A 10909-nucleotide genomic window follows, 5' to 3' on the forward strand; every position below is an offset into this window, starting at 1 on the left:
ATATCGATAGCTATATTTATCTTTGAGGCTCGAGTGCTAGCAAGGTGTGTTTGTTGACCTTACTTGTGCGATATGTTTCCGTTTGTTCTTAACGGTGGATGCTAAACTATTCCAGCTGAGAATCGAGCATTTTTTCCACGAAAATAAATAAGAAAGAAAACGTTGGGAGCAAGTCGCGCGCGTTCTAAAAATCGCAACAATTAGTAACGCAATGCGGTCACGCTTACAGACTGAAGCCACCAAACTTGTTTACAAATACCTGGCGTATGATGAATCCTGTTTGTTTAACCCGTAAGCTCCCGATCAAACATTCTAAATTCTGAGGAATCAATTAAAAATTTAGGCAAGGAAAGTTTTGATATTTTGTTTTGCACCACCCTCCCCCTCCCTCCCCCTTCCCCCCCCCCCCCAAAAAAAATGACTACATTTGTCGGTCTAGAAAAGTCTTGGAAGATATTATCGATAATTTAAAGTTCAAAACGAAAACAAAATGTTCCATGATCTACGCCGATACCTGAACGATGAATCAGATCAGTAATGTTTATCCCACGCACGTTCGACCGGATGTGTAGCAAAAATAGAGCTACCGGATGCTAAACACGAGGGATGTTTATCTGTAGTTTTAATATTGAAAACGTAATGACTGAGAAGTTATATTTATCATTGCAAAAAAGCATGTGATAGCTAATCACCTTTTACTTCGAGAAAACTCAAGGAGGCGGACTCTATGGTACCTTTAGGCATTTCAAATCAAAATATCGCGTCGGGTTTGGGCATATGTTTCACGGGGTTCCAAAAATATCGCAACAAAAAGTCAGCTAGCGAACAATACAAGAGTGTCAGGAATAACAATACGCAAAGGAATGTTGGTGACTGGTGCGTGCGCATATCCTAGAAAATCGACAAGCTCAGCATGGCTGGGTAGTTTTCCAGCAGCTGACAGACGCGATGATGTTGCCTTAAACATGGATTTGATCGAAGGGAGAGTACGTTATCGGAAAGGCAAAAAGGTTAGGCGTACATTGGAGCTAAAGTTATGCGCGATTTAACGCTAACTAGGTTGTTTTGATTGCAGTGGAAGGTTCGATGGGCTGTCTTGAAAAGGGTCAATCCCGCAACAGGTAAGTTGCCCACAAACACTGCTAATTCTTGTGATTTGCGATTATTTCCTCGTGTATAGGAGTAATGGCCGCAACCTCCTGTCGCTAAATGGCAGTCCTTGTGTAGCTGGTGTCGCAGATTCCTTTCATCAAAAAGAAATGTCTTTTGTACTTCGACGTGCTTCACCATTGCACCGATGCATGCATGTGTATAAAATCCAAACAATGTTCCTCGCAAATACACCGCCGCGCTGTGCGCATAGTCTTCGATGCACCGTTAGAAATAATAGACTGTAGTAATAGCACAGTGGACTAACTAGGCTAACAATTAGAAACCGATTCAGAGCTACGTTGCTGATCGTAATTTTTCCCTTGGCTTTTATGAGCCAGTATTTTTTGTCTATAAATATTCCATGGGCTCCAGTTGTGTTAAAATGAAATGAAGTGCTATTCACGGCCAGAAAGAATCATTACTCTGAATAAATGCCGAATTAAGCCAACAAGACTCTTGGAAATGGTAATTGCAGACATAAACAGTCTCGTTGTAAGATTCAATCATGTTGTATTTTGCATTAGTTGGAATCTCGCGCTTCATCGATCGCGTGTCGGCTGTCGATTTCACTGCATTTGATGGGCTTCCACCCCGTTTACTCGCGGCTACATGGCTTTTTGAAAGCTGTAAGCTGCTCGTTAACACGTTGACTTTCTCTCTCTCGATTTTCGTGCGACATCTTGGTCTGTCCAAACATAATCTTTGAACTTTTTAAGCTTAAGGCGCCGCTATGCTTTTTCCGCTTCCTGACAATTCAGTAGCGAAAACGATTTTTAATTTGTATGGCCCGTTGGAAAATGACTAGGCAACATTTTTATCGGTTCATAATTCGAGCAGGGAACGATTTCGGTTTTTCGGTTTTTTGGCCGTATTTTAATACTACTAATTCAGTCATACGTTAATCTAAATGTCACTTGTCACTACCGTTTCAGCATAAAATCAATAGACTACTTTACTTTGCAGATCGAGAGACAATCATAATATTTATATGTGCTCGGTTTACGAAAGAGCCCTTGATTTCTTACGTCGTTCCATTAGAATATTGTTTCTAAATTTATTTTCTTGCGTGATAACATGAAAATTGCTGACTATCTACTCCACTAGCTAATTACTTAGGAGATCATTTATTTCCGTTGTTTAAAAACGTTGGATTTTTCTGTCAGAAAGAGATCGAGATATCTTTCAGGAAGAAATATCGCTTGAATTTTACATCGTAAAAATAGGAATATTACCACGCAATACTTTTTTTCATTTTTGTACCTCCTGTTTACATGTATTCAATGAAGAATTACTCTCTGTAGTTTTCGTTAAAAGGTTTTAAAATTGTGGCAAGCAAAGAACGTCACTACCTGTAAATGGAATTTCTGTGCTGAGGTTGATGCATGTATGTCAAATTGCTTTTGTTAATTTAAGAAATTAAATGTACCGCATTAGTCTAAGTTATCTCTGCTCTATGTTGCATCCATTAATTTTTGTGACCATGAAGATTATATGCCCCCTTAGCTTGACAGTTTTTATCCATCTGCGATATAGTTACATTTTATTGGTGGTATTAACATGACATTTTCAATTTTTTTGTTGTTGACAATTTGAATGAGAAAAGTTGTGACATCCAAAAATAGCTCATTGATTTACATTTTGAGGACTTTTGGAAAGTGAAAGTGTTCATAGATCATGAATTTCAATTGTGCTGTTAAACTTCTGTAGTATACCTTAACCAAACGGGTGCATAGTGCTGCGTTTTGTTGTGTCTTTTTGGCCAGCTGTATTTGGTGAAGTGGTAAAACAATAGTGTGAATACATTTATGTCTCACATATCGTACAACTCTGCTATGTTATTATACAATCAGTCTTCCAAAAATTTATGAAGGAGATCAAATGTGCGATCGTGTGAATAAATTGTTTGAACATTTGACATGTTGCAATAAAAAGGCCATTTGACGTCAGACATAAAGAGGGCTAAAAATTATGGTGAAGATCACACAATAGTTGCCACCTGTACTACTGGATATCTGTTGTAGTTTTGTCTTGACTGAACTGTGAATTTAAATGGAAATGACCACTGTGGTTTGTGTTTTCATTTAACTATTTCTCACAATTTAAAATGGAGCAGCTATAATAAAGATGGTCTGCTTTACTTCATGTTTGTAATTATTCCCAGATTTGAAGTAGTGTGTAAATAAAGGCATTACAGCTGGTAGTATTTGGTAGTATTTGTATTGGAGGGAAGGAAGGATGGTAACCTGCCCTGGACTAATACATGTGTAACCAAATAAGCATTCAATCCAGGGACTAACATTACTCCCACTAAGGAGGACAGTTTAAGACCCATGGCTTGGTAACCACCTAATCTTGAAGACAAACTCAGGGGTTTCATTGACATTTTCAGCAGGAGGACAACTGGACTTCTTTTATAAAAAAAAAAAAAAAAACTTCTCTCTAGATGGCCAAACCAGGTGGGAAAATTGTCTTCACAGCTGGTCAATTTGCCCGGTGCTTGGTCTTTAATGGAACCCCTACAAACTTGAAGCTTTTTATCCTTATCTTCTTCTTACAAACACTCAAAAACAAAAGGAACACTGGGCAACCAGTTATTTTAGTTCAGATGCTGTCTTGTGGCGTAATGTGATTGATGTCTTTTTTTCCACTTGTAGATGTCTTGAATCTTGTTATGTATCCTGATCGCCATGCTGATCAATCAAGTGCTGGAGTGCGTCACAAAGCCCTCCTTTCCCTCAAGGGGTTTAGTGGGTTACAGGTACTCAATAAGATGGACAAGCATTTCAATGTAATCGTTATCATAACAACAGAGGAAGTCATTCCACTTAGCTTTGAGACAATCGATCAGCGGGCTGAATGGCTAGCACTTCTACAGGGTTACTTTGGAAAAGGTGAGTCTAAATCTATGATGATAATGACTGGAAATCATAAAGCACAGATTCTATAAAAAAAATGATCAAAATTAATGTGCTTTACAAGGATACATGTAGTTCTAAAGAAAATAAATAACATGATAATATAGACAAAGTTTAAAAACATTACATGATGGTAGACATTCAGATAATAGAAACTACATTTAGAAATTTAAAGAGGTTTATTAATAGATATATATGATTTCTTAAAGATGAAGTTAAACACATACAATGTTTCAAGGTTGCTGATTTCACTGGTTAGCTGGGCTGTTCAAAAATGTAATGTAGCTGACATCAGAGTGTTCTAGCTATCTTCAAATATTGAATGAGTTTCCCAAATGGAGCTTCTAGTGTAATAATAATGTCAACAAAGCCACACTTTTTTTCACTAAGGGTCTTTTTCACTAAGGGTCTTCTCATATTAACAATTTATAGAGTGACATGTAAAAAATAATACACTTTTCTTTCCAAAGTGGGTGCCCTGCACACCCATCTGGCAAAAAAGCCCACTGGCAGACCTTCAGGCATGTGGCAACAAGAGGTTGATTTGTCGGTACTTAGGAAGATAAAATGATTCTATATCACAAACATGAGCTGTTTAGTTGTTGATAGTGACATGCCTAAGGGAGACACTTTTAATTTTAGTATGAAGAATATGAATACATTTGTGTAGAAGCAATTATGATAGGAAATTAATGTGCACTTTTTCAATTTGCAAGACTAAAAACTGATGTGAGCAGAAAGCAAAATCAATTAAGATGCAAGTGAAAATTTACAATATTTCCTGATGAAAGATGTTAAAACATGATTAGCACAATAAAATCTCAGATCATGATAGCAGGAACAATGCTGAACACAGCACAAGATTAGAGATCCATACATTTGATATGCAAGGTACAAAGATACTGAGAATGAGATCACAGAGGAAGTTGATTAGAAATGTTATACTTTAAAGATTGATAAATTTAAAGATTAAATAATCATGCTAAACAAGAAAAGCTGTTGCTAAATGTATGGTTTCCTGATACCTATAAGGAGCGGATGATTAATAATTTTCAGTCAAAATACATTAGCAATTAGTGCTGTGGAAACCGAGGCACTTCTTTGGTCTCTGAAAATATTCCTCTTTCAGTAAATTAAATGGAGCTAGAATTTTCTATGAAAAGGTACAGTTATTTGAAATGGGGGAAAGACGTATTTTGTACACTGTTTATAAACTAGCCAGTTTTTCCAAATTACCCAACAACATTAGACCATACATTCCTGTTTTCTGCAACAAAATCAACAAGCATAGCCCATTTGAAAATCACCAGTGCTTTCAAATAACAATATCACCTGACATTCTGGCAGGCATTCTGGTATGAAAGTCCAGCTATGACATTGTCAGTTCTCAAAATTAGCCCTCTAGTAGAAGTTGTTATGGTCCTCCCTTATTGAAGGATGGGAGCTGCACCAGGGCAGGCCAGCTACATGTACCGACTAATTAAACCTTATTGAAAGCACTGAGTTGTAGCAAGTACTCTGATAATAATAAAGAGAGGTTCTATTAAGACAATTATTGTCTTAATAGAACCTCTCTTTATTGGCTGTCACAATAGAGCAAATCAGGCAATTACTTAATTGGTTTTGGCTTTAAAAATGGTTTGAGGTTGGCTGTGTAGTCTAATTGGTAAGTAAAATTGTTTGGTTTTTGTGTTACGACACTCAATTGAAAACCGCTCTTATGTCAAGAGGGGATAAATAAATGAATAGATAACTTTATTTATTGAGGGAAACACTTTACAGTCATGAACTAAGAAACCTGTGGCCCTCACCTAAATTACAACTATAAACAATGGATAAAAAATATATAATGATATCTTGTGATAATGTATTTAATTGGATGTCCTTTGATACCACTAAATTCTCAGAACTTACACTGAAAGAAGTGCATGACAATGAGCTGGGAGAATTTATCTTGTGAACCTAGAACTGAATGCATTTTTTTATGTTCTCCTCCGCAGAAAAATCTTTTGAAGGTATTGTGCCACACAAGCAGAAGATCAAGGCAGGAGAAGCTGTTCTGCGTTTCTATAACACTTTCTTCTCGTTGACTAAGAAGGACAACTACCGTCTTATTGGTCACTGGAAATTTACAGCGTTACCTAAATATGGTGCTGTAGAAGGAGGATTTGCCTTTCAGGCAAGGCCAGACCCTCTATCAGGAGATAAACTGCTTACCTACTTCTTTGCTACTCGATCAGGGAGGGAAATACAGCAGTTATTTGACAGTGTCTGTAGAGCGGATGAGATGGTGCCTGGTCAAGAATGCCAATCAGGTATATAGCAGTATTGATGCTCTATTGAGTAGCCCAGTTGATGACTATGTTTGATTACTTTTTAATGTCATGGGTGACAAATAATATTATTACGCTCACAATTACACTCGCTAGTTTATTGTATCAAAATATTTTGTGCCAAATATTGCCATAGCAATTTTGTTATTTCACATGAGAAATATAAATTAACACTAAAATTATAATAATGCTGAAATTTCACTGAAATTAAGGAGTAATAGCCCTTTTCATGGTTACCTTTGCTCATTCGCATTATGATAAAATCTAGCAGGTCTGTGAGGCAATTTCAGGCTATTTTGTAATTTTAGCCTGAAATTGCCTCACATCCATGTTGGATTACATTGTAATGCAAATGCGAAAAATTAACTGTGAAAAGGGCTATTTATTAGCCATGATATTTATTTGGTCAGATAACTGCTACTTGAAACAAAGCATCAGCTTTCCATGAAAAGATGTCTAGAGGCTGCATGTTCATTCCGAAATTATTTGGGATAAATTGTGAACGACAGTATGAATCGAAAACTCTTGATTAAAAGTTTCCGGCAGCCGAACAGCATTTTTGAAATAATATACCATTTCTGGCAGTCAGAAGATGTTCCACTTATGGCTTTGCATTTATTGTGTTAACAATATGGTTATTGAGAATTAACCAATAACATGCTAACCGATGTGAGGCATACTGGTCTCATGGTTAGTACACTCGTCTCCGTATCAAGCAGTCCGGTTTCAAGCCCTGGCTGGGGACATTGTGTTGTGTTCTTGGGCGAGACACTTTACTCTCACAGTGCCTCTCTCTGCCCATGTCTATAAATGAGTACTGGCAAACTTAATGCTGGGAGTAACCCTGCAATGGACTAGCATCCCATCCAGGGGTGAGTAGAAATACTCCTAGTGGATCAACTCTGGCTTGATGGACCACTTGGCTCGTATGCAGACTTAAACTTTACCTATGCTAACCGATGCGTTATTCAGGTTATTATAAGTTGCGCTTTTCAAGCTAAGCTGAGTGCTATTCAGGCTAACCGGAAACAGATTATTAGACTTTGCTTAAAAAAACTCCATGTCTAGTTAGCACTGAATAGCACTTTGGTTAGCCTGAAAAACAACAATGTTAGTCTGAATGGCAAACCAGTAAGTCTTTTTACGGTTACTCATCAATTATTTAAATGGTAAAAGGATAATTTTCTGACTGCCGGACACAGTGTATTCTAAAAACGTTTTCCGGCTACCATGAAACTTTTAGCGAGGAGCTTTCAATTCATACGGTTGTGTACAATTTATCCCAAAGAATTTCCATTGTACATGCAGACTTGAAATGGAAGGGTAATTGTTTCCTTACCAGGAAATTTCTGTAAAGAAAGCAACACCGTCTGAATTGTGGAGAATTCGGCACTTTTCCTATTTCCTTCCAGCCATGTTTCATATTTTCAGGCCAACGCGTGGTTACTCAGTTCGTTTCCATGCGAAGTTCAAAGACCTTTTCCCGGCGGTTGCCTCAGTTTCAAAATGAGGCTTATTGCAACTATGCCTCAGCATAAAGCTTCTCTCTGCTTCTTCTTGCAGACACCAGCCAGCCCGGAACAAGTGAAGAAGATAATAAACCGCAGCCTGGCTTTCTCCGGCGTGCTTGGCTTCGAATGAGCGGAAAACGGTCACGCAAAGGAAAAGCCCCGAGACCTCGGAGTCGAAGCATGCCATCTACTAGCAAAAAGAAGGCTGAAAACACTGAGCTGAGTTCTAGATCTCCCACAGAGCAAGGAATTCCTTCTGTTCGAAGGAATGAATCGGTGCCTGCAAATATAGGAGCCAGTCGTAACCGCGCTGACAGTTTAAATGAAGTGTTTTTGGGTGAAAAAAAGCCTTCTGCCTGCTCACCAAGAAGCCCACCGCCCGGGTACCAGAATATAGCGGGGGTCACACCCGAGGGATACGAGGTAATGAACCCGGGGGATGATTATCCCCTCAATGGGAGGAAAAGCAGTGGTACGAACTCGTTTACAAGGAAAGAATCAGCGGGACAAAGAAAGAGTGATGCAGCACACGAACAGCCTGATGGAACACAGGCCAGAGAGTTAGAAGGGTATGTGGTGGTCGAAGGGCGGGACGAAGAGCTCCTGGAAAAAATAAGAACGAACTCATACGCTAAAGACAACAGAACATCGCAAGGGTCCGAGAGTGGGCGAATTAAGTCATCTGCTTCAGAGAAACGACAAAGCGATCGAACGGAGGAAAACTGTGCCATTCGAGAAGACGAGGAACACGAAGCGGAAGGGAGAAAAATGTCCGAAAATGAAAAACCGCGTTTGTCAAATGGAGAAGTCCAGTGTCGCATTGTTGTCACTACAACTGAGGAAATCGACGAAGAAAGAACTAAACATGACAAGGACGTGTTGATAAATGGCGACGATGTTTTTGATACAGTTGCAAAAGGAAATCAACGTAGCCGAAGTAACACAAACGAAAAGGCTGCGAGAAACGCCGACTATGTCAACGGAGATATAACGCAAAGCAAGGATAATACCGAAGCGGACGAAAAACAAGCTAATGGTAAGTCCAACAGTGTCTCTACCCGGCGAGGCATGAAAATTCCGCCAAACCTTTCTCTCCCACCAACCACAACTATTGGTAGCGCCGAGCATCTTTATGTGAATTCCCCCAAAATCGTTGATTACGTCAACGTTAAGGGTGGCAGAGCAGGGCCTGGGTCGGCGAGATCTCGCGTCCTAAGCGGCGCGTCGAAGGCTCACTCAGGCGGAAAATCAAAACTAAACCCGTACGCAATGTATGATGGGAACGATGATTCGATTTACCACAGTGTGGAGTCTCTAATGCCGTCACATCCGGGATATCAAAATGTCTTTGCTGATGACCCGTCGCGAAGCCACAGCTTCGAGAATATCGCCGGCCATTCGTACGCCAATGTGGCAGGCGGACACCCTTCGTATCAGAATATCGGGCACATGGATAGGTCGTACGTGAATGTAATGTCGAGGCCACACCAGGGGAATTTAAATTATATAAGACTCGAGGGCGTGGATTCGCCGCACGCGCCAAGCCCGCTAGTAAATACCTCGCCGAAATCGGCGAAGCCTTCAAGCGACTACACTTGGATCGACGAGAGGAAAACGAAACTTTTGAAAGACACGGCTAAAATGCACTCTGAACGAAGGCAGGAGAATCTGCCGCGCGTTATGAAGAAGTAATTTTGTAAATAGTTTAGACTACGAACAATTTCTACACGAACTTGCGTATAACCTGAAAGATTCGCGCGCGAGAAACGAGCAGTAAAAATGCCGCGTGAAAATTGGTGCTGGCGCAACTCGCACCAACCTTCCGCAGTTATTTTTCGGCTTACTTCTCTTCTCGTAGTAAAATAGTTGTTAATTCCGGTTTTATTATTGAGTATGACTTTGTACTTATTTTTACACGGCAGGTTCTGTAGTTGTTAATTACGTCATCTTCGTTTTAGGGAAGTGTCCTCTTTTTGGAAAAACAGTAAAGGAGTGCATGATTAATATCAGGAGCCATAATGGCTCCTGTTAATATTTAAAAAAGTATAAGAGCTTATTTTTGGTAACGAGAAAAAGATTCAGAAAATACTTAGAGGTCTACTGTAGTGGAGAAATAAATAATAGCTTTGTCAGACTACGAATTATCGTTTTTTACTCGATATCAACACGATGTCAAACAGACAGCCGTGGGAAATTATCTTGATGTACAATCAAGTTCTCAGAACCTACATTAATGAAATACATTACGGTCAGTAATGAGAATTAAGATTGCGAACCGTGGAGTCACAGGTTAATTTAATTCTCACATTCTAGTTTGCTTAACTTTGTTTTTCCAAGAGATGAACAGATTTTGTATCAGAATTTATCAGAGTATGGGATGTACGAGATGGGATGGGCGAAGGGTGTCACGAATTGCCTTTAATCTGTAATCATTCGCGCTTACCAGTACTCGTTTTAAAAGATAATTAGATCCGTTTTAATTGCTACCTTGGGAAACTTCTGTTGCACTGAATATTCAGGATTAATTTTTTTAGGACGCATGAACTAGACAAATTATTGTGCTTCTTTACATATTGCGAGCTTGTGGTTTTTATCGTCAGCAGTTGACACGCCTACAGGTCGACTATCAAATTTGATAAAAACCAAGAGTATAGTTTGAATTTTTTGAGAAAAACCCAGTTGCTGATCTTTCTAACATGAAATATTGATGACATTCATTTTGTTTAGCGCTTTCGGCAAGGATGCCAAAACCCCGCGCGCGTTCACAGAGCTGAGCGTAGAAGGCCCCTGTGTAGGCAGTCAGATTGCGAGTTTGCAAACCATCAAACTTTGGTTCAAGCCAACTTCTTACAGTTAGACGTGTGTGCATCTAGGCTATGCATGCAAGGCTTTTGTATAAACTCAAGTTGAGGTAGACGTTTTTTGTAAAAAAAGAGAAAGTTTAATCAATTAAAGGGTGTCTGCAATTTTACCAGTATAAATTGTGTATCCTTGCAAT

General features: G+C 39.2%; 1 protein-coding gene and 1 long non-coding RNA gene across 2 annotated transcripts; one reads left to right on the forward strand and one right to left on the reverse strand.

Annotated features, from left to right (window-relative positions):
* The first annotated feature begins 697 nt into the window (after positions 1-697).
* LOC110066076 (uncharacterized) lies at positions 698-10892 on the forward strand. The gene is made up of 5 exons (XM_020773276.2): positions 698-1010; positions 1076-1121; positions 3807-4043; positions 6068-6382; positions 7964-10892. The coding sequence occupies exons 1-5, from the start codon at positions 864-866 to the stop codon at positions 9601-9603; spliced, it is 2385 nt and encodes a 794-aa protein (XP_020628935.2). The 5' UTR covers positions 698-863; the 3' UTR covers positions 9604-10892.
* LOC149103469 (uncharacterized) lies at positions 3638-7830 on the reverse strand. The gene is made up of 2 exons (XR_016202206.1): positions 7768-7830; positions 3638-4093 (listed from the first exon to the last, which is right to left on the reverse strand). It is a non-coding gene; the product is annotated as an uncharacterized LOC149103469 (long non-coding RNA).
* Positions 10893-10909: the final 17 nt, after the last annotated feature.

This window comes from Orbicella faveolata, unplaced genomic scaffold (assembly GCF_042242905.1).
Source record: "Orbicella faveolata isolate gen_17 unplaced genomic scaffold, um_ofav_v1 contig_35, whole genome shotgun sequence".
Lineage (NCBI taxonomy): Eukaryota > Metazoa > Cnidaria > Anthozoa > Scleractinia > Merulinidae > Orbicella > Orbicella faveolata.